This window comes from Salmo salar, chromosome ssa01, assembly GCF_905237065.1.
Source record: "Salmo salar chromosome ssa01, Ssal_v3.1, whole genome shotgun sequence".
In the NCBI taxonomy this organism is placed as follows: Eukaryota; Metazoa; Chordata; class Actinopteri; order Salmoniformes; family Salmonidae; genus Salmo; species Salmo salar.
In genome coordinates, this window is record NC_059442.1 from 138,282,769 (window position 1) to 138,310,761 (window position 27,993).

The following is a 27,993-nucleotide window of genomic DNA, read 5'->3' on the forward strand; positions in this document are numbered from 1 at the left end:
AATTTAGAAATGATATGGCTACATATAATTAATTTATTGATGTGAGTTGTATAAAGCCAAACCCATTGTGAAGTTACCTCACTCAAGCTGTTATCTCTTCTCCTTTGCCTTCACTGCCAAGCCAGGCATCGCACTGGAGATTTCATCTGCAAGAAGAATAACTAGTTTCAACACATGGCCAAGCAACGCCGTTATATTTTCGCCCCGGTTGCGCTTGTACTGTTTGGAATAGTAGCAATTTTCCTTCTAACTATTCCCACCGAGGACTTGACCGAACCTCCGGAATGTATGGTAAGATTCGTTGGGTTATTTCTGTGTTCACAAATTTTATGCGGTGTTGTGAAATGTAAGATGAACCCATTTCCAACGGTGCAATGGAGTGTGCTGTGCGGTGTCCGGTCCTCGCGCGCCACTGCTACGCATTCATAATATAAATTGCATAGTTTATGGGACAGGGTAATTTATAAGTCTACTATAATACTGTTGATAAGAAAATTATGTTGACAAGCAGTCAACAATTGAGTAAGTCTATACACCTGATACGTAAAATAATACAAGAAACGTGTAGCAATTCAGTTAGCCTACAGTACCATCTTAGGTTTATAGGCTTAAAATGCACTTTCTGTACACTTGAATAAGGTTGATGGCCAACCTTTCTTAGCTCCTAACAAATAATACACCAGTTATGAGAGGACAGTCACTGAAAAGTTATAAAACCTGTTTGGCCATTAATGTGTCTCTGTCCCCTTGTCATTATAGCCTTATCTTCTGCCGCATTCAAAACAACTGGGAACTCGGGAAATCTCCGACTTTTGTTTTCAGTGCATTCAGGACAACTGGGAACTCGGAACCACAAAACGAGCTCCGACTGGGAAAAATACATTTGAACGGTCATCCAATTCGGACTTCCAAGTTGGAAACTCCGGTATCTTTCTAGAGCTCCAACTTTCCGACCTGAAGACCACTGACGTCGTGATTTGACCTCGTTTTCTTTTAGTTCCCAGCTGTCTTGAAAGCACCATTCACTGTTCCAACATGGGTGTGAGTTGCTGACAACCTAGTGACACTACCAAAGATTTGTATAACTAATGCAAGATAGACCAGAGCCTGTCGTTTCCAATGGGAGCAAATTAATCATAGGGTGCAAAACAAGCAAGGATTTGGGCAGAGCCAAGCACGTGCTAATGAGATCCTATTGGCGCTTTCTAGCATTTATTTGCAGATTTACGTTAGGGAATGCCTACTCTGTGAAGTGCGCTTGTGCTATAACTCAATTTTCCCTTGCACTCTTTATAAACAACGCAATGTTTTTGAAACTTTGGCAACGGCTAAAGTGTAGTTATGGAAACAGAAAACTGTATAGAGATCAAATGTTTCATCATGAGAAAATTAGCAGGATGCCGGCCAAAATCCATCTTCTCCCACTGCGGGCCACTGGGCATCCTCTCATCACCATATTTGGTAGTGAGTGGAAATGCCAACTGAATGCTTTACATTTGTACATCCTGTGAAATATCTGGCTCATTGTTCTATCTGTGACACTGTTTTGTGGTGTCCGAAGCAACCTGCTGACAATGACCGTGTTCGAGAGCATCAAGTCCATGAGGCATTGTTGGCGAGGGGCTTCTCCTGACGCCTGCATTACATTGCAGACAGGGTCCTTGGAACTCCCCCCTCCCCCACACCTCTTTCTCTCTGTGTGTGTCTCTCTCTGTCTCTGTCTCTGTCTCTCTCTGTGTGTGTGTGTGTGTGTGTGTGTGTGTGTGTGTGTGTGTGTGTGTGTGTGTGTGTGTGTGTGTGTGTGTGTGTGTGTGCGTACGTGCGTGCGTGCGTGCGTGCGCTCTCTTCACTGCTCATGGAGCAGCCCCCTGGACTTCTTCAGAATGCTTTTTACATGGATGGCATGTAAAACTAACGACACAATTGTGGGCAACTTGGTGTGTATGTGTGTTGGTTCTGGTGTAGTCTGGCGTGGTCTGGTGTGATGTTTGTAGTCCAAGTCCAACAGTCACATACCCTCATGCATGCCTGGGTCTTTGTGCTATGTAGAAAGGAGCCTCCACTCGCTTGAATAGACATTGCCAATGGCTCAACCCCCTGTAAGTTTGGGTGAATTCAAAAATCTCAAAGAGAAGAGTAGTTTAATGCAGCTTGAACCATAAAAGATGATAACTAGTACTTCTTACATGTGTTACTGACAGTCTGTTTATGTAAAGCATATGAATCAAACCTCTACTGATTCTCATATAAATCTTATGAATACCCTTCAAGTTGTATGAATACCATACATTGTGTTTCAACAACAAAAAATAAGGGAAAAAAACTGGCCTGCAGATGGACTGGCCTGCAGATGTTCTGTCCATTAACAACCTAGAACCATGGGAATGACTACTAGTGCACATTTTGTCAGTGGTGTATATCCATTATGTTTCTTTTGGTGCATATCCATGTTGTTCTGTTTTTGGAAGACTCTCCCTCTTACCTCCCATTAGCTAGGTTTCCATCCAATTGGTGAAAGATTTTCATGCAAATATTCTAAAATCTGCATAAAGAAAATGTGCACATTTTCCCACCAGCGGTGTGTTTGCACCATACTGACTTGTTGCAGATAAAAATCAGTGTGTAATGACGTAGTGCACACAAAATGTACTTTTTCGCTCAAGTTTTCATGTACTGAATAAAAAAATCTGAAGTCCCCTATATCATCACAGCTGGAGATTACTACAAGTCGTCTTTGTGTAGCCCCTATCGCCTCTCTCTTATTATTTTCCCATACCAAAGCCGTCAACCACACCTCGCTGTCAGCTGGTGAAATTGTTAACAATCAGTCTGTTTAGAAAAAGTTTGAAGGTCTCATCCTGTTTCCACCCCTCTGCCCCATCAATCATGTCAGCAGATGAGCTCGTTTTAAGCAGAAGAGTTTTTGCGGGGGTTATTGGGAGGTTAAAACAGGAAGATGTATTCCTCGGGTGAAACATACAGGCCATGCCAATCAGCTGTTTCGCCATTTAGTAGATACAGATAGTTATACTTAATGCCAGATAAATTGTCACCGCACTTGAGTTATTAATGTCAGCTGTGTAGACAAACTCAGTGGCCTTGTGGTTAGAGTGTCCACGCTGATATTGGGAAGTTGGGAATTCAATCCCCAGCAGAGTCATACCCGATGATCGGGTATGCTTAGAATTCCGTATTAAATTCAGCGTTCAAAACATCTGGGAGCTAGGAAATCTCAGACTTGTGTGTGTTCGAAGCAACTGGGAACTCAGAAAAAAACTGGCCTCTTTCTGGAGCTCTGACCTGAAGATCACTTCGTCATAATTTTTCTGAGTTCCAGTCCGAGCTAAATTCTTGCTTGAGAAATTGCTCTTTGCTATGAAGCTTATTTTTTTTTTTTTTTTTTTTTACCATTTTAAAGGTCCAATGCAGTCGTTTTTAACTCGATATCAAATAATTTCTTGGTAACAGTTAAATACCTTACAATGATTGTTTTCAATTAAAATGGTCCAAAAAATAAATAAAAAAAGCTTCTTGGTCTATTAACTATTTTAGAGCATGGTGTCACCATGGAAGGCCAAAACACCATCCCACTAAAACAGGCTTAAATTTCAGGCTGTCTTTTCAAACAGCTTTTACAATAAAAGGGGATTTTCACAATTTCACAATATTATTCCAATCTCATACTGTGGAAATATATATAAAACATAGGAAAATCATGTGTTTAACTGCACTGATAACAATCACAGTAAGGTACTTAATTGTTGGCTAGAAATGTGATATTTTTGATATTGAGATAAAAATATTACTGCATTGGACCTTTAAGGAGATAGATAGGGGTTAAAGGCCATGCGATAGACCAGTCTCCTGTCCAGGGGGTGTATTTGTAAGCTTACATCAAGCTGCCTCAATCTACAGAAACAGGAGATACTGCTCCTATGAGCTGTTCCGGCTTCCACAAGCCAAGGTTCGTGTCAGGATACTTACTTAATGTGCACTGTATGTTACTCATTTCTGTAGTATTATCCCATTTCCTGTTTGCAGTTTCACACATGCATGCTGTGAGAGACATATACAGTTAGGTCCAAAATGATTGGCAGCCTTGATAAAATTTGCAAAAAAAGACTATAAAATAAATAATAAAAATACTGAGCTATATTGTATGATCAAAAAAATTGGGAAATTATATTATTTTATACTAATACAATTTCTCAGAGAAAGAAATTTAGAGTAACAAGTAACACTTTTTTTCTCAAAAAGATAGGGTTTAAAATGATTGGTACCCCTGTTTTCACTACCTTTCAATACCTCACCTTGCGAGGATAACGGCACTGAGCCTTTAAAATATATATATGTGTATGTGTATATATATATATATATATATGTATGTGTGTGTATATATATATATCAAAAAAATAAAGGGAACACTTAAACAACACAATGTAACTCCAAGTCAATCACACTTCTGTGAAATCAAACTGTCCACTTAGGAAGCAACACTGATTGACAATACATTTCACATGCTGTTGTGCAAATGGAATAGACAACAGGTGGAAATTATAGGCAATTAGCAAGACACCCCCAATAAAGGAGTGGTTCTGCAGGTGGGGACCACAGACCACTTCTCAGTTCCTATGCTTCCTGGCTGATGTTTTGGTCACTTTTGAATGCTGGCGGTGCTTTCACTATAGTGGTAGCATGAGACGGAGTCTACAACCCACACAAGTGGCTCAGGTAGTGCAGCTCATCCAGGATGGCACATCAATGCGAACTGTGGCAAGAAGGTTTGCTGTGTCTGTCAGCGTAGTGTCCAGAGCATGGAGGCGCTACCAGGAGACAGGCCAGTACATCAGGAGATGTGGAGGAGGCCGTAGGAGGGCAACAACCCAGCAGCAGGACCGCTACCTCCGCCTTTGTGCAAGGAGGAGCAGGAGAAGCACTGCCAGAGCCCTGCAAAATGACCTCCAGCAGGCCACAAATGTGCATGTGTCTGCTCAAACGGTCAGAAACCGACTCCATGAGGGTGGTATGAGGGCCCGACGTCCACAGGTGGGGGTTGTGCTTACAGCCCAACACCGTGCAGGACGTTTGGCATTTGCCAGAGAACACCAAGATTGGCAAATTCGCCACTGGCGCACGGTGCTCTTCACAGATGACAGCAGGTTCACACTGAGCACGTGACAGATGTGACAGAGTCTGGAGACGCCGTGGAGAACGTTCTGCTGCCTGCAACATCCTCCAGCATGACCGGTTTGGCGGTGGGTCAGTCATGGTGTGGGGTGGCATTTCTTTAGGGGGCCGCACAGCCCTCCATGTGCTCGCCAGAGGTAGCCTGACTGCCATTAGGTACCGAGATGAGATCCTCAGACCCCTTGTGAGACCATATGCTGGCCCTGGGTTTCTCCTATTGCAAGACAATGCTAGACCTCATGTGGCTGGAGTGTGTCAGCAGTTCCTGCAAGAGGAAGGCATTGATGCTATGGACTGGCCCGCCCGTTCCCCAGACCTGAATCCAATTGAGCACATCTGGGACATCATGTCTCGCTCCATCCACCAACGCCACGTTGCACCACAGACTGTCCAGGAGTTGGCGGATGCTTTAGTCCAGGTCTGGGAGGAGATCCCTCAGGAGACCATCTGCCACCTCATCAGGAGCATGCCCAGGCGTTGTAGGGAGGTCAAACAGGCACGTGGAGGCCACACACACTACTGAGCCTCATTTTGACTTGTTTTAAGGACATTACATCAAAGTTGGATCAGCCTGTAGTGTGGTTTTCCACTTTAATTTTGAGTGTGAATCCAAATCCAGACCTCCATGGGTTGATAAATTGGATTTCCATTGATTATTTTTATGTGATTTTGTTGTCAGCACATTCAACTATGTAAAGAAAAAAGTATTTAATAAGATTATTTATTTCATTCAGATCTAGGATGTGTTGTTTAAGTGTTCCCTTTATTTTTTTGAGCAGTATATATATATATATATATGTGTGTGATTGGAGAACACATTGGGAGTGATCGTAGACCATTCTTCTAGACCAATCCTCCATGCAGAATCTTTCCAGGTCCTTGACATTCTTCGTCTGTGCTTATGGACTGCCCTCTTTAATTAAAACACAGCCTGGAGACTTAGATGGCCATTGTAAAATGTTGATTTTGTGGTCAATTTACCATTTCTTTGTGGATGCTGATGTGTGCTTGAGGTTGTTGTCTTGGGGATGCATTTGCAGCCAAGTTTCAGCCACATGGCAGAAGCAACCAGGTTTTTAACAAAAATGTCCTGGTACTGGGTAAAGTTCATGATACTTAACAGAACCAAATAGCCACATAGCAACAAAACCGACACGTGCGCAACTATGGAGCAAAACAGACAGGGTTGGCTTAGATTGTTGACAACATGTAAACTATATTTAGTCTCCAATGTATATTGAAAACATAAATACATTTGCACAATGAGCACTCATTGTCTCTCAAATACATCATTACAGTTGTTGGTTAGCTAGGTAGTGAATTTTATCCATATTAGCATAGACATGACATCCGTTAGAACACCTCAAAACAAAACATGGTATCAAGAACAAGATACAATGAGCTGAAACGAGCCACCTACGATTCCCCACGACATCTTCTTGTCATTGTTGCTAGCTATCTGGCCATCCAGAATCACAACAACACGTTGTCAGCTAACCTATCTATAACATCGAAGATCCACTACCATATTTTAAAGTAGGTATGGGGTTCTTTTCTGCATATGCATCTTTCTTTCGACGCAAAACCTACGACTGGTGTGTATGGCCAAAGAGCTCTATTTTCATGTAATCTGACCATAGCAACAGTTCCAATCCAAGTGTTAACTACAGGCGTTTACATTTGTTGGATGACATAAAAAATTGTGTTTAGGAATATTATATTCTTATTTACAACAAAAGTGACTCTAAAATGATGCACTACATTATTTATCATTCATTTCTATCAGGTACAAAATAATCTGAAACACAACCAAAATAAACTGCAAATGCATTCAAGAAGTTTGTGGAGTCACAAGCTTGATGTAGTCATTGAGTGCTAGGAATATGGGACAAATACTAAAGTTTTGACTACTTTAATACACATATAAGTGAATATGTTCAAATACTTTTGGTTCCCTAAAATGGTTGGGACTATGTACAAGTGCTGTGATTTCTAAACCGTTCACCCGATATGGATGAAAATACCCTCACATTAAAGTGCCGGAGTGCAGAGCCAAAACAACAAAAAATCTGTCACTACTTTTGTACCTCACTGTAGCTCAGTATTTGTATTTTTTATTTTATATAGTCTTTTTTATTCGGCTTTATCAAGGGTGCCAATAATTATGGTAATGACTGTATATTACCATGTAAACACACATGCACATTTAGCATGAGGCAAAACATACAGAGACGGGAAAGGTCGATTGAAGGGGGGATTGAAGTGGAAAGAATGTAGATTAAGTTAAATTATTCTAGTCATATGTGTGTGTGTGTGTGTGTGTGTGTGTGTGTGTGTGTGTGTGTGTGTGTGTGTGTGTGTGTGTGTGTGTGTGTGTGTGTGTGTGTGTGTGTGTGTGTGTGTGTGTGTGTGTGTGTGCACGCTGTCACAAAAACAGGAGGCTTCTGGTCTGAAAGCAACCCATGTTTGTCTGGTCTGAGAACAACCCATGTTTGTCTGGTCTGAGAACAACCCATGTTTGTCTGGTCTGAGAACAACCCATGTTTGTCTGGTCTGAGAACAACCCATGTTTGTAGATCATGAAGGAGCTGTTTGGAGTGTGTAAACTCCAATCCTGATTGTGCTTTGAATCGTCAACTCTAAACATGTTGAATTGTGTGTAAATGTTCAAATGAGAAAGGCAACAATAACTTGCCAAACACAGTCAGCGAATGAAACAAGTTTCAACAGCCTTGTCAGAAAAAGAGAGCAATTCAAATTGAATTATGTTGTCCAAAAGTGAATGTTTAGAGTTGATGATTCATAGCACAATCAGGATTGGAGTTTACACACTCCAAACAGTTCCTTCATGATCTGCTAACATGGGTTGTTCTCATCCTCTCTCACTTGCTCCACAACTTTCCATCTATCTTATCTTGAAGTAAACATGCAACCAACATTCTTGCTGCCAAATATATACACAAGTCATAAAAGCCAGAGGCCACCATTTGAAAGAAGAGGTTTATAGTGAATCAAGTTAATGTCTTCCAGATGCCGCTATCCCTATTAAATGTCTTTGCATAGATGGATTTCAAACACCTGATCATTTGTAGCCTTTTATTGTTTGGAGTAGAGTAGACCCAATTAGGTTGTCTTTCCTTTGACATTATTGACATTATCTGAATCAGCCATTTTTCTCAATCTTTTCCCCTCTGTCTTTAACTTTCCTCTCCTCTGTTCTCTCTAACCCTCTCCCCAGTATGGGATAGTCCTGGATGCAGGCTCCTCCCACACAGCCATGTACATCTACAAGTGGCCAGCAGACAAGCAGAATGGCACGGGTGTGGTCACTCAGCACAGTGAATGCCATCCAAAGGGTAAGAGTGTCCCAATAGAAGGATTCTTCCAGGTGTTTGTCTGCTATTTACCTAGTGTTTACATATAAATTACTTTAAACGTATTAAAAAAAGCACTATTACCATTTGTTAGTAACCAATTATTTGAAGTAATCACCAGAAAGTACAGATTTACATTTAAAAAAATTGTCATTTGCAGACAGATACAAAATTATAGTAAAATAGTGTGTTACCCAAAGCCTTAAACCCTAAAATCTCAATTCTACTTTTGTTGGAAAGAAACATTGTTTTACATAAATGGTGTGGAAGTTTTTTGGCACTCCAGTTGGCAAAGAACAGTTCCCATTGTGTGCTGTGTGTGCGCCTTTCGGGTAACTCGTCACACAAGGCTAGACATAAAGAAGCAGAAAAACATGGATGCCTAGCAACGGTGGATTTGTCAGTAGTTCTGCAGTGACTCAGTGTGCTGTGTGCTTTTCCAGTCCTGTCCTGCATACATGACTTGCGTGTTCATATAGATCACAGTTGTTGGCTGTTTTCATTAATGTGAAGTATTTGCAAATACACCAGCTTTCCTGAAGTTCATGTAAACAATACTTTCCAGGTAGTAAGACTCCATAATCTCAATTTTCTCTCTTTTTATATACAGTAGCTACTGCATGTGTGCATGTCTCCCCACCATCGTTTTCTATTACTAGTCGATTTGATCAATGTTAAATGAAATATAGTTACAAATATACTTCTACAGCTTTGTCTAGGGAGAGGAGTTATTTCCATAAACTCAGATGACTAGACCACCAAATAAGTGGATGGAATGAGTAAAATTGTGATAATGTGTGGTCTGACTATATTACATATTACACATTTTCATCTGGATCTTCGCAACTAGCTAACCGCAATCCCGGGTGACTACTCTTGGCTAGCGTTTCCATCCCGGAGCAAGCACCAATTAGCCTGAAGCTAGCTCGGCTAGGGCTCCTGTGCTACCTCCGAAGCCCACTCCTGGGCTACAATATCCGGACCCCTTCTACTGCCGGTACGGGGCACGGAACCCCACCGATCCTCTACGACGGAATACCGACATAATCTGCCCGAGGATTCCAACAGGCCCCTGAGGCGCAACGTCCGCTGAAGGCCCATTCTGCTAACTGCGGCCTACTAACTACCTATAGCTACTTGGAACCCTACTAATTCCACGACTGGTCTATCGACGTCACTGCACGAAGAGGCAAAAACAGACTTACCCCCATCGCGACGTCTCCCAAAGGCTAACTTGCTAGCACCGGTCTGTTAACTGCTAGCTTGCTTGCCCCGGTCTGCTAACTGCTAGCTTGCCTGCCCCGGTCTGCTAACTGATAGCCCCGGTCTGCCAACTGCTTGCTTGCTAACCCGGTCTGCTAACTGCTAGCTTGCCAGCCACGGTCTGCTAACTGCTAGCTTGTTTAGCCCCGGCCTACTGTTAGCTTGTTAGCATCGGCCTGCTAACTGTCTGAATCGCCGTGTCCCCAGTCAGCCTAACCAATCACTGGACCCATATGTTCACTTGGCTACGCATGCCTCTCTCTAATATCAATATGCCTCGTCCATTACTGTCCTGGTTAGTGATTACTGTCTTATTTCACTGTAGAGCCTCTAGCCCTGCTCAATATGCCTTAACCAACCATGTTGTTCCACCTCCTACATATGCGATGACATCACCTGGTTTAAACGTCTCTAGAGACTATATCTCTCTCATCATTACTCAATGCCTAGGTTTACCTCCAATGTACTCACATCCTACCTTACCTTTGTCTGTACACTATGCCTTGAATCTATGCTATCGTGCCCAGAAACCTGCTCCTTTTACTCTCTGTTCCGAACGTTCTAGACGGCCAGTTCGTATAGCCTTTAGCCGTACCCTTATCCTACTTCTCCTCTGTTCCTCTGGTGATGTGGAGGTTAATCCAGGTCCTGCAGTACCTAGCTCCACTCCCACTCACCAGGTGCTCTCATTTGTTGACTTCTGTAACCGTAAAAGCCTTGGTTTCATGCATGTTAACATTAGAAGCCTACTCCCTAAGTTTGTTTTACTCACTGCTTTAGCACACTCTGCCAACCCGGGTGTCTTAGCCGTGTCTGAATCCTGGCTTAGGAAAACCACCAAAAACCCTGAAATCTCCATCACTAACTATAACATTTTCCGCCAAGATAGAACTGCCAAAGGGGGCGGTGTTGCAATCTACTGCAAAGATAGCCTGCAGAGTTCTGTATTACTATCCAAGTCTGTACCCAAACAATTCAAGCTTCTACTTCTAAAAATTCACCTTTCTAGAAACAAGTCTCTCACTGTTGCCGCTTGCTATAGACCTCCCTCTGCCCCCAGCTGTGCCCTCGGTACCATATGTGAATTGATTGCCCCCCCATCTATCTTCTGAGCTCATGCTACTAGGTGACCTAAACTGGGACATGCTTAACACCCTGCCATCCTACAATCTAAGTTTGATGCCCTCAATCTCACGCAAATTATCAATGAACCTACCAGGTACAACCCTAAATCCGTAAACACGGGCACCCTCATAGATGTCATCCTAACTAACTTGCCCTCCAAATACACCTCTGCTGTTTTAATCAAGATCTCAGCGATCACTGCCTCATTGCCTGCATCCGTAATGGGTCTGCGACCAAATGACCACCCCTCATCACTGTCAAAAGCTCCCTAAAACACTTCTGCGAGCAGGCCTTTCTAATCGACCTGGCCGGGGTATCCTGGAATGACATTGACCTCATCCCGTCAGTAGATGATGCCTGGCTATTCTTTAAAAGTGCCTTCCTCTCCATCTTAAATAAGCATGCCCCACTCAAAAAAAAATTGAACTAGGAATAGATATAGTCCTTTGGTCACTCCAGACCTGTCTGCCCTTGACCAGCACAAAAACATCCTGTGGCGTTCTGCATTAGCATCGAATAGCCCCCGTGATATGCAACTTTTCAGGGAAGTTAGGAACAAATATACACAGGCAGTTAGAAAAGCTAAGGCTAGCTTTTTCAAACAGAAATTTGCATCCTGTAGTACTAACTCAAAAAAGTTCTGGAACACTGTAAAGTCTATGGAGAAAAGAACACCTCCTCCCAGCTGCCCACTGCTCTGAGGCTAGGAAACACTGTTACCACCGATAAATCCACTATAATTGAGAATTTCAATAAGCATTTCTCTACGGCTGGCCATGCTTTCCACCTGGCTACCCCTACCCCGGTCAACTGCCCGGCACCCTCCACAACAACCTGCCAATGCCCCCACCATTTCTCCTTCACCCAAATCCAGATAGCTGATGTTCTGAAAGAGCTGCAAAATCTGGACCCATACAAATCAGCCGGGCTAGACAATCTGGACCCTCTCTTTCTAAAATTATCTGCCGAAATTGTTGCAACCCCTATTACTAGCCTGTTCAACCTCTCTTTCGTATCGTCTGAGATTCCCAAAGATTGGAAAGCTGCCACGGTCATCCCCCTCTTCAAAGGGGGTGACACTCTAGACCCAAACTGCTACAGACCTATATCTATTCTACCCTGTCTTTCTAAGGTCTTCGAAAGCCAAGTTAACAAACAGATTACCGACCATTTCGAATCCCACCGTACCTTCTCCGCTATGCAATCTGGTTTCAGAGCTGGTCATGGGTGCACCTCAGCCACGCTCAAGGTCCTAAACGACATCATAACCGCCATCGATAAGAAACATTACTGTGCAGCCGTATTCGTTGACCTGGCCAAGGCTTTCGACTCAGTCAATCACCACATTCTTATTGGCAGACTCAACAGCCTTGGTTTCTCAAATGATTGCCTCGCCTGGTTTACCAACTACTTCTCTGATAGAGTTCAGTGTGTCAAATCGGAGGGCCTGTTGTCCGGACCTCTGACATGGGTGTGCTACAGGGTTCAATTCTCGGGCCGACTCTCTTCTCTGTATACATCAATGATGTTGCTCTTGCTGCTGGTGATTCTCTGATCCACCTCTACGCAGACGACAACATTCTGTATACTTCTGGCCCCTCTTTGGACACTGTGTTAACTAACCTCCAGACGAGCTTCAATGCCATACAACTCTCCTTCCGTGGCCTCCAACTGCTCCTAAACGCAAGTAAAACTAAATGCATGCTATTCAATCGATCACTGCCCGCACCTGCTCGCCCGTCCAGCATCACTACTCTGGACGGCTCTGACTTAGAATACGTGGACAACTACAAATACCTGGGTGTCTGGTTAGACTGAAAACTCTCCTTCCAGACTCACATTAAGCATCTTCAATCCAAAATTAAATCTAGAATCGGCTTCCTATATCGCAACAAAGCATCCTTCACTCATGCTGCGAAACATACCCTCGAAAAACTGACCATCCTACCGATCCTCGACTTCAGTGATGTCATCTATAAAATAGCCTCCAACACTCTACTCAACAAACTGGATGCAGTCTATCACATTGCCATCTGTTTTGTCACCAAAGCCCCATACACTACCCACCATTGCGACCTGTACGCTCTCGTTGGTTGGCCCTCTCTTCATACTCGTTGCCAAACCCACTGGCTACAGGTTATCTACAAGTCTCTGCTAGGTAAAGCCCCGCCTTATCTCAGCTCACTGGTCACCATAGCAGCACCCACTCGTAGCACGCGCTCCAGCAGGTATATCTCACTGGTCACCCCAAAGCCAATTCCTCCTTTGGTCGTCTTTCCTTCCAGTTCTCTGCTGCCAATGACTGGAACGAACTGCAAAAATCTCTGAAGCTGGAGACTCATATCTCCCTCACTAGCTTTAAGCACCAGCTGTCAGAGCAGCTCACAGATCACTGCGCCTGTACATAGCCCATCTGTAAACAGCCCATCTATCTACTTACCTCATCCCCATACTGTATTTATTTATTTATCTTGCTCCTTTGCACCCCAGTATCTCTACTTGGACATTCATCTTCTGTACATCTACCATTCCAGTGTTTAATTGCTATATTGTAATTACTTCACCACCATGGCCTATTTATTGCCTTAATAACTTACCTCATTTGCACTCACTGTATGTAGACTTTTTGTTTTCTTTTGTTCTACTGTATTATTGACTGTATGTTTTGTTTATTCCATGTGTAACTCTGTGTTGTTGTATGTGTCGAATTGCTATGCTTTATCTTGGCCAGGTCGCAGTTGCAAATGAGAACTTGTTCTCAACTAGCCAACCTGGTTAAATAAAGGTGAAATAAATAAATACAAATATTACATACAGTAATGTATCATGTTCCCGCCATGCAGGTGGAGGAATCTCTAGCTACGTGGGACAGCAGGGAGCAGCAGGGAGAAGCCTCCAAGGTTGTCTGGACCAGGCCATGCAGGATATCCCCAGAGCCAGGCACCACCTCACACCTGTCTACCTCGGAGCCACCGCTGGCATGAGGCTCCTCAAGTGAGTTATAGTGTGTTAATGAGTGTGAGTGCACAAGCATGTGGCTGTATCAAGGCACAAGGCGAAACCCAAATGCAGACACAGGAGGCAGATGGTTGGAGTCGTACAATGTTTATTAATCCAAAGGGGTAGGCAATAGAATGGTCGTGGACAGGCAAAAAGGTCAAAACCAGATCAGAGTCCAGGAGGTACAAAGTGGCAGAAAGGCTCGTGGTCAAGGCAGGCAGAATGGTCAGGCGGGTGGGTACAAAGTCCAGAAACAGGAAATGGTCAAAACCAGGAGGACTATAACAAGGAGAATGCAAAAAGCAGGAGAACGGGAAAACCGCTGGTTGACTTGGAAACATACAAGACGAACTGGCACAGAGAGACAGGAAACACAGAGGAAAATAAGCGACACCTGGACAATAGCAAGAACAGGTGAAACAGATCAGGGCGTGACAGGCTGTGTGTGGGTGTGTGTGCGTATGAGTATCTTTGTATGCAAATAAACAGTGGGTAAGGATCAGTGCGGTAAAGTACTTCAATAAAAATACTTAAAAGTATTACTTAAATATTTTTTGCCGGTATCAATACTTTACTTTACTATTCATTTTTTGACAACTTTTACTTTTACTTCAATACGTTCCTAAAGAAAATAATGTACTTTTTACTCCATACATTTTCCCTGACAGGACAAGAAAATGGTCCAATTCACGCACTTATCAAGAGAACACGTGGTCATCCCTAGTGCCTCTGATCTGGCAAACTCACTAAACACAAATGCATCATTTGTAAATGATGTCTGAGTGTTGGAGTGTGCCCCTGGATATCTGTAAAAAATGTAAACAAGAAAATGGTGCCGTCTGTCACGCCCTGATCTGTTTCACTTGCTTGTCTCCACCCCCTCCAAGTGTCGCTTATTTTCCCCGGTGTATTTATCCCTATGTTTCCTGTCTCTGTGCTAGTTCGTCTTGTTTGTCAAATCAACCAGCGTTTTTGTTTCTCAGCTCCTGCGTTCCCAGTCTCTCTTTTCTCGCCCTCCTAATTTTGACCCTTGCCTGTCCTGACTCTGAGCCCGCCTGCCTGACCACTCTGCCTGCCCCTGACCTCGAGCCTGCATATCGTCTTGTACCGTTTGGACTCTGACCTGGTTTATGAACTCTCGCCTGTACCTGACCTGCCTTTTGCCTACCCCTTTTGTCATAATAAATATCAGAGCTCAACCATCTGCCTCCTGTGTCTGCATTTGTGTCTCGCCTTGTGCCCTTATAGTGCGAACTGGCCATGACAGACCCAGCAGACTTGGACCAGCTCAGTCACTTTGTCTCCCTGCAGGGAGCCACCATTGGGAGGCATGAGGCGCTACTTCGGGACCTTTTGGAAAGGCTTCGTTCCCTGACGGAACGCCTGGGATGGAGGCGGCTCAAACTACTGCAGGTACATCATATCTCCCGTAGTGTGGCAGACTACGCAGTAGATTTTCAAACATTGGCCGCCGAGAGTTCCTGGAAACAGGAGGCTCTTTTCGGCACCTTCCTCCACGGACTGTCGGAGGGAATAAAGGACGAGCTCGGGAAATACCGCTGGACCTCGATTCTCTCATCACCCCTTTCGATTAGGATTGATGTGCGCCTACGAGAACGCCGGTGTGAGGTGAGGTAGGGCCTCGGGAACACTCGTTCATCTGTTGATGTCGGTGCATGCCCTAAGGAATCCGAAAATGTGTGTATTTCCGAGGAGAGCCGAAAACACCCGAGGTTCCTCGAGAATCATCGGCGATGGGTGAGTTGGATACTCCAGAGCCCATGCAACTGGGAAGAGCTAGATTATCGGTTGGGGAATGCTTACGTAGGCTGAGTTCTAACTGTTGTCTGTACTGTGGAGGTGTGGGACATTATATAGCCACCTGCCCTGTCAAGAAACCCTTTTCTTTAGTGGGTACAAGTACTCTGGTGAGCCAGACTGGGAGTTCCCTAATTCCCATCACCCGTACACATTTTTTTGTAATTCTGCTGTAGGGAGACCAGTCTAAGTCTCTCCGGGTGCTCATTGACTCTGGGGATGATGAAAGTTATGGATGCTACCATAATTTCTGAATTAGGTATTCCCACTCAACCTCTCTCTGTCCCCATGGATGCAAGGGCACTGGACGGCCACTCAGTTGGAAGAGTCACCCATAGCACAGTGCCTGTTCAGATACGGGTTTCAGGAAACCACAGTGAGACCATACAGTTCCACCTCATCGATTCACCCCATGTTCCTGTTGTTCTGGGATTTTCTTGTCTCCAAAAACACAACCCTGTTATTGACTGGACCACAAGTTCCACCCTGTGTTGGAGCCCGTTTTGTCATTCCCACTGCTTTAAAGCAGCACAGCCGTCCCCGAGATGTCATCCTCAGGGCGTAAGCAAAGCCTCAGATGTCTCTGCCGTTCCCATTAAGTACCACGGCCTACTTCTCTTCCCCCGCACCGTCCTTATGATTGTGCCATTGATCTTCTCCCCGGCACCACACCACCTCGTGGTCGGCTATATTCTCTATCTGGCCCAGAGACCAAGGCCATGGAAGAGTACATTGAGGAATCTCTGGCTACTGGAGGCATCTATCTGTCTGCATCTCCTGCCGGCGCAGGGTTTTTCTTTGTGGAGAAGAAGGACAATACCCTGTGTCCGTGCATTGACTACCGGGGTCTTAATGATATAACGATCAAGAATCGTTACCCCCTACCTTTCCTCGGCTTTCGAACCTCTCCAGGATCGTTTTGTGTTTATCTACCTTGACGACATCCTGTTTTTTTCCCCGGTCTGCCCAAGAACACGTTCTCCATGTCAGACAAGTCCTTCAGTGCCTCCTGGAGAACCAGTTGTTTGTGAAAGTTCACCACAGCACCCATCCTTGTCCATCCGGACCTGTCTCGTCAATTTGTGGTAGAGGTTGATGCTTCTGATGTTGGAGTGGGGGCCATCCTTTCCCAGTGATCTGCCCAGGACCAAAACCTCCATCCCTGTGCTTTCCTGTCCAATCGTCTCAAATCGGCAGAAAGGAACTACGACGTAGGCAACCGAGAGCTTCTGGCGGTCAAGATGGCGCTGGAAGAGTGGTGGCACAGGCTGGAAGGAGCAGAACAGCCATTTTTGGTTTTGACTGACCATAAAAATGTGGAATTTCTCCGTACAGCCAAGCGCCACCCCTGGTGGGCTTTGTTATTTACAAGATTCAACTTTACCATTTCCTACCGCCCAGGGTCCAAAAAAATGTGAATCCTGATGCCCTCTCCCGCCTATACAGTTCCTCTCCCACACCGCCGGTCTCTGAAACCATGCCTTGCGGCTTCAGTGGGTTGGAGTATTGAAACCCTGGTTCGCAAGGCACAATGTTCCCAGCCTGAACCTGAAGGGGACCCGGCTGACCGGTTGTTTGTCCCAAACTCAGTCCGGTCCTGGAATGGGCTCATTCCTCCAGGCTGACCTGTCATCCAGGTTCCAGTCGAACCCTAGCCTTCATCCGACTACGTTTCTGGTCTTCCACAATGGTTCCTGACGTTTCTGCCTTTGTCGCTGCTCAGAACAAGACCCCACGGCAAGCTCCTTCTGGCCTCCTGCAGCCACTACCGGTTCCTCATCGTCCCTGGTCTCGTATATCTCTGGACTTTGTCACTGGGCTCCCTCCGTCTGATGGCAACACCGTCATTCTGACGGTAGTGGATCGGTTCTCCAAGGCCACCCATTTCATCCCTGTCCCCAAACTACCCTCTGCCAAGGAGATGGCCCAGCTCATGGTGCAGCATGTCTTTCGAATCCTTGGACTCCCGGTGGACATTGTCTCTGCCCGCGGTTCTCGTCTCAGTTCTGGAAGGTGTTCTGCCTATCCTCCGGATTCCATCCCCAATCCAACGGCCAGTTGGAGCGAGCTAACCAGGACCTGGAAACCACCCTACGATGCCTGGTCTCAACCAACCCCACTACCTGGAGCCGGTAACTGGTCTGGGTGGATTATGCTCGAAACACCCTTCCCTGTTCAGGCACTGGACTCTCCCCTTTTGAGTGCTCCATGCGGTATCAGCCTCTACTCTTCCCTGAACAAGAGCAGGAGGTCCGCGTACCCTCAACACAGATGTTCGTCCGCCGCTGTCGACGTACCTGGAGAAGAGCTCGGGTGGCACTTCTCAAGACCAACTCCAGGTATCGTCAACAAGCGGATCGCCGGACTCCAGCTTCCCGCTACCGCATTGGGCAGAGGTTATGGCTTTCCACACGGGACCTGCCCATTCAGGTGGAGTCCCGCAAACTGTCCCCCCATTTCATTGGTCCTTTTCCCATCTCTAGAGTCCTTAGTTCCACTGCTGTCCGTCTCTTGTTACCCCGTACCCTCCGTATTCACCCTACTTTCCATGTGTCTAGGATTAACCCTGTGTGTCACAGCCCTTTGTCTTCTGTCTCTAGGCCCTCCCCTCCTCCCCGTGTCATCGATTGCCAACGCGGCATACACGGTAAAACGCCTCCTGGGTGTTCGACCACGGGGCAATGGTTTCCAGTACCTGGTTGATTGGGAAGGTTACGGCCCGGAGGAGAGGTGCTGGGTTCCCGCTAGAGACATCCTGGATCCAGCCCTCATCACCGACTTCCATCGCCGACACCCGGTCAACCAGGTATGCGCCCAGGTAGGACGCCAGGTGGCGCCCCTAGAGGGTGGAGATACTGTCACACCCTGATCTGTTTCGCTTGTCTCCACCCCCTCCAGGTCTCGCTTATTTTCCCCGGTGTATTTATCCCTGTGTTTCCTGTCTCTCTGTGCCAGTTCATCTTGTTTGTCAAGTCAACCAGCATTTTTGTTTCTCAGTTCCTGCTTTCCCAGTCTTTCCTCGCCCTCCTGGTTTTGACCCTTGCCCGCCTACCTGACCTCGAGCTTGCCTATCGTCTTATACCATTTGGACTCTGACCTGGTTTATGAACTCTCGCCTGTACCCGACCTGCTTTTTGCCTACCCCTTTTGTCATAATAAATATCGGAGCTCAACCATCTGCCTCCTGTGTCTGCATTTGGGTCTCGCCTTGTGCCCTTATACCGTCTGCTTTGCTTAATATAAGGAATTTGAAATTATTTATACTTTTGATACTAATGTATATTTAGAAATTACATTTACTTAAGTATATTTACAACCAAATACTTTTACTCAAGTAGTATTTTACTGGGTGACTAACTTTTACTTGAATAACTTTCTATTAAGGTATCTATACTTTTACTTATGTATCACAATTGGGTACTTTTTCCAAGGATTTCCCGCTCCAGGGCAGACAGGCAAGAACAGGCCCCCACCTTTAAGCTGCCAAGCTCCTAGAAACACGATCACACCTGTTTCAGACACACGGTCATATTCATACAGTCTGTTTTAAAGACACACACATTATGTTCACACTAAGTTATACTAAGACTCCCATACCCATGCAGACATGTACACATAGACATGTGTCATGCTCTTGTTCACACCTGTTTCAGACACATGCAATGTTAACAGAATTTAGGTCAAAGAAAAACATACACACACATTTACACACAAATGGCACAATAAGAGTTTCTAACCCATGCAAATATGGACATTTCTGCTTCTCTTTGTGTTATCAGGGTAAAATGTGAGTCGTTGTGGTTCTGAGATATCTAATAGGAAATGAGTCAACAACAAGCTTGAGAAAATTTGCATTTGTCTGGTAGATGTGGTATTGTTGTCATGCTGAGTCATGTTTTTCATTCCATTCCCCATGTTGATCCTGAATCTACAATATCTGAACTAGTACATTTCACTTTGTCAACAGTATCTCCAGCCCTGTCCAGTCAGCCCAGGTTTTACAGGAAGTGGGTCATAAAATCCAGTCCTATCCATTTAACTACCAGGGGGCAGCCATCTTAAGTGGCCAGGAGGAGGGAGCGTATGGTTGGGTCACTGTCAACTATCTCTTGGAGAACTTCATCAAGGTACCATGGCCCAGCTTTCACCTTTCACCTGATTTGAAAATGGGGTCACAAGAAACACAAAAAAAAAAAAAAACATTGCTCTTGGTTCATATAACCGGGGTTACATCAGTAACCTCTGGTAGCTGCTAGATGGGGTTGTAATAAACTCAGCGGTTTCTGTTTCAAAACATTGCACCCCATCACTGAAAGATAAATCTCAGGAATAACCACAGGCCACGCAGGACTCATTAGAACTGAGTGGACAAGACCAGGCACTAAATCAGACTGGGGGAAAAATAACAATCATTAATTAGGTTTCCATCCAATTGGTGACAGATTTTCAATATGTGCATTTTCCCACCAGAGATGTTTTCCCTCAAATTGACTTATTGCGTATAAAAGGTTTTGGGTGATGACGTAGTGATAACGGCAGCCTAGCATTGATGAGCATGTCACCAGAATAAGACCCTCAATATTTTTTGGAAAGGAGCATCAAGCTCATCACCTTGCACTTTCACCACCCTGTGAAATTCATCATCATTTATTTAATCTGTAGGCTAGTAAACTGCATGCTATCCTGACGAGTTGTCGTGGGAGGATCACACAACATGTCATCGCCTGACTCCAAATTTACTTCGATATGATGGTTATTAAATCAATATTTGCCCATAAAAGAGTTTCCACCGACATTTCTTGCACAATTAATTTTACCGACACAAAAAGATCCCACCTTGTCTAGCGTATTTTGTTTTGTTCACATATAGAAAGTTTACCAACAAATGGGTTTTTCTCCATCAAGCCTGTCATTACATGTTTTATCCAACATGTACTTTACTGGCTTAAAAAGGTTGGATGGAAACCTGATTAGTGACTATGTTCTTTTCTACACAGAAAATCATACAAATTATTGACTAATGATCTTCTGAATTTCCAAATACATTTCTGATGCATTTCAGTCACTTCTAACGATACTTCCTTTATATTGAAGTACTGTCAGACTGATTTGTAATAGAGTGTCATAGCCCCAATTAAAAAAAGTAAACATTGGCCGTTGATTACATCACCCTTTTTTTTACATGGAGGGGTCAAACTTTTTTTTTTCAAAATGAGGTTGCGGCCCAAAACAGTTTGTGTATTCGGTTGTTTGAATATAAAGATTCTGCATTAGCATTGCTATCTATGGTGGTTGTAATCGATCCCTGCCTTATTAATTTCTTTGCACGCAACCATAAGCACTTAAAAACGTAAGTATCCTGTGTTAGTTTCATTCCAAGCTTTTGTAGGCATTCTTTGAAAATGTACAGTACCAGTCAAAAGTTTAGACACACCTACACATTCGAAAAAAACATTTAAATGTTTTTTTGTACATTGTAGAATAATAGTGAAGATATCAAAACTATGAAATAACACATATGGAATCATGTAGTAACCCAAAAAGTGTTAAAGAAATGTTAATATATTTTGTTTAAGATAAGATAAAGATAAGATTTGTTGAAGAAATCGTAATAGAGCACTCTACTAATCAGGCGTTTATGGAAGTGTGGCCAGACAGAAGATACTCCTCAGTAAAAGGCACATGACAGCCAACTTGGAGTTTACCAAAAGGCACCTTAAGACTCTCAGACCATGAGAAACAAAATTCTCTGGTCTGATGAAACCAAGATTGAACTCTTTGGCCTGAATGCCAAGCGTCACGTCTGGAGAAAACCTGGTACCATCCCTACGGTGAAGCATGGTGGTGGCAGCATCATGCTGTGGGGATGTTTTTCAGCAGCAGGTACTGGGAGACTAGTCAGGATCGAGGCAAAGATGAACGGAGCAAAGTACAGAGAGACCCTTGATGAAAACCTGCTCCATAGTGCTCAGGGCCTCAAACTGGGGCGAAGGTTCATCTTCCAACAGGACAACGACCCTAAGCACACAGCCAAGACAACACAGGAGTGGCTTCGGGACAAGCCTCTGAATGTCCTTGAGTGGCCCAGCCAGAGCCTGTACTTGAACCCGATCTAACATCTCTGGAGAGACCTGAAAATAGCTGTGCGGCCAACCTGACAGAGCTTGAGATGATCTGCAGAGAACAATGGGAGAAACTCCCCAAATACAGGCGTGCCAAGCTTGTAGCGTCATACCCAAGAAGTCTCGAGGCTGTAATCGCTGCCAAAGGTGCTTCAACAAAGTACTGAGTAAAGGGATACTTATGTAAATGTGATATTTCATTATTTATTTTTGTATAAATTAGCAAATATTCTAAAAACCTGTTTTTGCTTTGTCATTATGGGGTAGTGTGTGTATATTGGTGAGGGGAAAAAACGATTTAATACATTTTATAATAAGGCTGTAACATAACAAAATGTGGAAAAAGTCAAGGTGTCTGAATAGTTTCCGAAGGCACTGTACATAGATGACTGCATCTGCTGTGGAGACAAACTACCCACACACCTCTCCTGTTACTTTGTTTGTCCCTGTGTGCCCACTGTAGTATGGCTTTGTGGGCCGTTGGCTGAGCCCGGGCAGACAGACGGTGGGGGCGCTGGACTTTGGTGGGGCGTCGACCCAGATCACCTTTGTGACCAAGGATGAGGTGGAAGATGCGAGGGACAGGATGAAGCTACGTCTGTATGGCCATGACTACTCCCTGTACACACACAGCTTCCTGTGCTACGGACGAGACCAGGTCCTCAAACGCCTACTGGCTCACCTGGTGACGGTAGGAAACATTCTGTTTGGCCACAACAACATAACAACAACCTTATACAGTACAGCAAGGGCCCAAAGTCTTTCCCAGTCATGTCACATTTTCAGGAAAAGCTCTTGGTGCCTGTTACAAGATACTATCATAGTGTAAATCAGGACCATTGAAATAAAGAAACTTTGTTATTAATCATTAGAAACCCACCCACTAACATATCACCCCCTGATTGTTTTTATATAATTGTTTTCTACCACAGATTTAATTCACTGTGTGTATTTGAAAGTGATCCCAGCACAATTGCAACAATAGATATTGGCACTCAGTACCATAGTACTCCATGCCTGTAGCTTGCTCTCTACTTGTTATAGGGATGTGTCAAGTTACTGTAATAATTTCTCACACTCACCCAATCCCTCTCCCTCACCCTCTCTCTCTCAGGCTCAGGGTCACACAGGGACAGTGGCCCATCCGTGCTTCCCTGCAGGCTACAGCGTCACCATGAAGCTGGGGACATTATTTGACTCTCCCTGCACGGTGGCCCAGACACCCAGCTACAGTTACAATCCCCAGGCAACCCTGTCTGTGAAGGGCACTGGCGACTATGATCACTGCCTGGGCAACATTACTGAGATCTTCTCCTTCCACAGCTGCCCCTTCTCCCAGTGCTCTTTTGACAAGGTGTTCCAGCCCAATGTCAGTGGCAGCTTCATGGTGAGAGACAGTTTACAGTGGTTAAATCAACCCTAACCCTAGCTTCATGTCCACATCTGGGTTCAACCTTAATCCTAGCCTCAACCACAACCACAAACTTAACCTTTACCCCAACCATAGCTTCATGCCCACATCCCGGTTTAACCCTAAACCACAAACCTAACCCTAGCTCTAATCCTAGCTCCGGCCCCAACCCTAGCTTCAGCTCCAACCTTAAACCCAACCCTAGCTCCACCACCAACTTTAACCCCAACCCTAGCTCCAGCACCAACTTTAACCCCAACCCTAGCTCCAGCTCCAACCTTAACCCCAACTCTAGCTCCAGCTCCAGCACCAACTTTAACCCCAACCCTATTTCCAGAACCAACTTTAACCCCAACCCTAGCTCCAGCACCAACTTTAACCCCAACCCTATTTCCAGCACCAACTTTAACCCCAACCCTATTTACAGCACCAACTTTAACCCCAACCCTAGCTCCAGCACCAACTTTAACCCCAACCCTAACTCCAGCACCAACTTTAACCCCAACCCTAGCTCCAGCACCAACTTTAACCCCAACCCTAGCTCCAGTACCAACCTTAACCCCAACCCTAGCTCCAGTACCAACCTTAACCCTAACCCTAGCTCCAGCACCAACTTTAACCCCAACCCTAGCTCCAGCACCAACTTTAACCCCAATCCTAGCTCCAGCACCAACTTTAACCCCAACTCTAGCTCCAGCACCAACTTTAACCCCAACCCTATTTCCAGAACCAACTTTAACCCCAACCCTAGCTCCAGCACCAACTTTAACCCCAACCCTAGCTCCAGCACCAACTTTAACCCCAACCCTAGCTCCAGTACCAACCTTAACCCCAACCCTAGCTCCAGTACCAACCTTAACCCTAACCCTAGCTCCAACCCTAACCCTAACTCCAGCTCCGACCCTAATCATAACTCATTCCTTTTTCTCTCTCCCTGTCCATTTGTCCATCAGGCGTTCTCTGCCTTCTTCTACATTCACCAGTTCCTACAGACTACTACAGGAATCCCTGTCACCACCCCTGCCCAACTGGAAGAGGCAGCTCATTCTATCTGTAACATGAGCATCAATGAGGTTAGCAGCCTTGTGTGTTTCTGTTTCTATCTGTCCGTCCGTCCGTCTGTGTGTGTGTGTGTGTGTGAGAGAGAGAGCGAGAACATTTGTGTGTGAAGGGAAGAGAGCATCCATGCATGTGAGAGAAAGTGTCTCTGTTTGCATGTGTCTCAATGGATGATGGTTTTGTATGCGTTTCATGTATTTCATGGCTATGTCATCCCCATTTTTATATCCTGTTTCAGATGTTGGTGCTGGCCCCAGATCAGGAGCCTCGTCTGCAGGACTTCTGTGCTGCCTCTGTGTTCACCAAGGTGCTCTTCACGAGAGGCTATGGCTTTGATGAGATCTCATTTCCCCACATTTCCTTCCAGAAAAAGGTGAGCTTGCTTGTTGGGAATGTTTTTTTATTCTCTATCTCTTTCTTTTACTCCAGATATCAGCATAATCCTTGACATTACACAAAGTCATATCAGCAAAGATATTACAGTATGAAGATAGGCAGAAACTGCTTCTCCAATAGAAATGCCCGATCACACTTGTAGGCGATGTTGGCTAAGCTCAAGCATAGGAACAGGTCTAATCGTCGTCTCCCACCAAACTGTGCATGTGCAGGCCGTCAAATCAAATGCACTCCTTCGATATAAAGTTGTTTTTGACGAAAATGAAAACATATCAGTTTGTCACTTTCACAAGGTTAGAGTAATTCAATATTCAACCACTTAAGACGGGGCGGCAGGTAGCCACTTATGGACGGCAGGTAGCCTAGTGGTTAGAGCATTGGGACAGTAACTGAAAGGTTGCTAGATCGAATCCCTGAGCTGACAAGGTAAATATCTGTCATTCTGCCCCTGAACAAGGCAGTTAACCGACTGTTCCTAGGCTGTCATTGTAAATAAGAATTTGTTCTTAACTGACTTGCCTAGTTAAAAAAGGTTAAATTAAAAAAAGACATTGGCTTGAATCTAGGTAGTGCTTTTAGATTTTGAGAACATTTTAATTTAAGGAAGACATTTTCACCAAGTGGTCTGTTTCGTAAGAGTTCCCAGAAATCTCACAATGTTGCGTCTCTGGGTTTAGAAACTCTATGATATCAGTCTTTGTCATGCATCGTTTTTGAGGCTGCAGCCTCTCCATTGAAGCTTTAACCTCTGAATGTCCTTAACTAGTGCACCAAGTGCGTATCAGAATGCTCTGAGTGTACCCAAGCTGACTGAGGTGTGTGTTTGTGGTGTCAACAGGCAGGGGATGCCTCTGTGGGCTGGGCCCTGGGCTACATGCTCAGTCTGAGCAGTCTGCTGCCGGGGGAGAGTGTGGGCCTGAGGAAGGCCCTGAAACCTGGAGCCTGGGCTGCCCTGCTCTTCCTCTTCGTCCTTCTCCCCGCCACCGCCCTGATGTATGTTTCCCTCCAAGCCTGCCGCAGGAAGAAGAAAGGAAGCAGTGACACTGCCAGCTAATCATCATAAGGGACTTCCATTAAGACCTGCTTTCACTTTGTTTAGAGGAAAGACGGCAAACTCTTTGTAAGGGTGCTGGTGGTACAATCCTGGACCCAAGAGTGCGTAGATAACTGTATCATGAAGAAGATATAATGTTGTATAAAGTGTTGATCATCTTTACACTGAGATATAACAAGTGAGTTCTCCCCAGCTGTCAACACATTTTATATATCCTTTTTTTATGTATACTTTAACAAACTTTTTTTTTTGTACAGGTATGCATTGTAGGCTATGATTAATGTTCAACATCACTCTCACAACATGTTACCCAACATTTAAGTATAATTTGTTTCTGCTTTATATTCATTGTGTATTTTGTATTCTGATAACAAAAAAATCAACTATGTTTTGTACATGGAGTGGCCTTTGTAGAAGATATGTTAGTATTCATGTGTTTCATACGTCATATTGACTACAACTGACTAAAACTACAAGTACCATCATACCATCCCCCCTTTTATTTCCGGAAGTGTGTTACAGACCATTTACCATAACTGTCCACATTGATCATCACAGAAAGAATTGTCTACTCTTTCAAATTGAAGAATTATCAGCTGTGCGAGATAGAACTCTACGTTCCATTTCGTGAAAGTATTTTCGTGAAAAAATGTGTACTCAAACGAAGGCTGCTGCTCTCATTGCGAACATTCCAGAGGCAGAAATCGACCCGACTGGTGTGTTCAAATACGTTCTCATTCGAGTACACAGTAAAGAAGACGGCGACGACTCGAGCGTAGATATTGTACGAGGATATGCCTGGGCCGAATATCATGGTAAGAGGTCCAATATTGTCATGTTTTTGTCTTTCAGAGTTGGCTAGCTAGCTAGCTAGCTAGCTGCTGTATGATTCATGTCCATGTTAATTTCCAATTCTACATAGCCTCGTAGCTACTCATACTGTACTGATGCTTACGAGCCAGTAGGTGGGGCCTTTGTCACTGAAAAATGCCAGAGCGTTCGGTATTGGTTTGCCGCCACTGTACAGCAGAAAAATTACACAATTTGACTAGTTTTCTTTGCACGTCACAGTGCTTTCGAAATATGTTGTATTTTGAGAGTATTTTCAAGAGCCTTGTTCTTAAACTTTGAGTACAGCACTGATCTTGTGTTTTTGTCACGGCAGCGGATATCTATGACAAGGTAGCAGAGGAGCTTGAGAAAGGAGGGCACCTAGACTGTGAATGTATTGGAGGAGGAAGGATTAAGCACGACTGCCAGTCAAAGAAGATCCACGTCTATGGCTACTCCATGGTAAGAGAATGCTAAATAATGTTATTTCAGTGGAACTCATGTACACCTATTGATTGGGTCTTCTAGTACATTTGTGACCATAACAATTCATCCACATATTATATACCAACATTTTGATACATTTTCTAATATTGTAAGACTGATATTGCATCTCTTAAGTTTTGTTATTTCCTAGCGGCCAAGTTATCCTCTCAATTGCCTTCTTGTTGTTTGCAGGGCTTTGGCAAAGCAAATCATGCTGTTTCCACAGAGAAACTGAAGGTGCGCTATCCTAAATACGAGATCACCTGGGCTGATGAGGGATACTAACCTACACTGGACCCAACTTGTTCTTGGTTCAGGCCTAACTCCTTTCTGTGTCAATAAGTGTGGGCCAATAGTACACAGCAGAACCTCAGTGGCATCACATTATGTGAGATCTGAAGACAAACCTGTCAGTACAAAGCTGAAACTGGGACTAAGACTGACACAGTATCTAGTTGCTGACTAATATAGCCAGAACAACAGTGCTTGATTTTCTATTTTGTTTCAGTGAAACAATAGATGGAAAACATATTACTTAACAGAAATCTTTTTATGTTTAAACATAAAATGAATAAATGTTTATGTTGATTTAATAAATGGTAATGTATGTTTTATTAACATGAAGTCATGTACATCATACAATACTGGTACCTGAAAAGGATAAAGTATGAAATTCCATCTCCGGTCATGGAATCATAAAACCATTATCATGTTGAGCAATGTCGAATTCAAAACACAGGGGAAGTAACACACCATCTTTCAAAATAATTCCATCCGGTTTCAGAACAGAAAAACTCCTCTGTCATTTCTTTTGTCTACTTTATCGCACTGTGCATCTATCTAAATAAAGTTCATGTTGTTTTGTCA

The 27,993-nt window shown here is 44.3% G+C and overlaps 2 protein-coding genes across 4 annotated transcripts; both read left to right on the top strand.

Annotated features, from left to right (window-relative positions):
* The first annotated feature begins 68 nt into the window (after positions 1-68).
* LOC106565521 (ectonucleoside triphosphate diphosphohydrolase 2) lies at positions 69-26,294 on the top strand. Of its 3 annotated transcripts, XM_014132755.2 has the most exons (9): positions 69-291; positions 8,426-8,543; positions 13,793-13,943; positions 19,735-19,894; positions 22,353-22,580; positions 23,004-23,276; positions 24,254-24,373; positions 24,598-24,732; positions 25,594-26,294. In XM_014132755.2, the coding sequence occupies exons 1-9, from the start codon at positions 175-177 to the stop codon at positions 25,807-25,809; spliced, it is 1,518 nt and encodes a 505-aa protein (XP_013988230.1). In that variant the 5' UTR covers positions 69-174; the 3' UTR covers positions 25,810-26,294. The 3 variants fall into 3 exon arrangements, with proteins under 3 accessions (XP_013988230.1, XP_013988238.1, XP_013988246.1); XM_014132763.2 differs by lacking the exon at positions 8,426-8,543 and having other exon boundaries at positions 164-291; XM_014132771.2 differs by lacking the exons at positions 69-291; positions 8,426-8,543; positions 13,793-13,943 and adding an exon at positions 15,401-18,573.
* Positions 26,284-27,993, top strand: LOC106565536 (14 kDa phosphohistidine phosphatase). The gene is made up of 3 exons (XM_014132783.2): positions 26,284-26,624; positions 26,975-27,102; positions 27,319-27,993. Exons 1-3 carry the CDS (start codon positions 26,459-26,461, stop codon positions 27,409-27,411), a joined length of 387 nt encoding a protein of 128 aa, XP_013988258.1. The 5' UTR covers positions 26,284-26,458; the 3' UTR covers positions 27,412-27,993.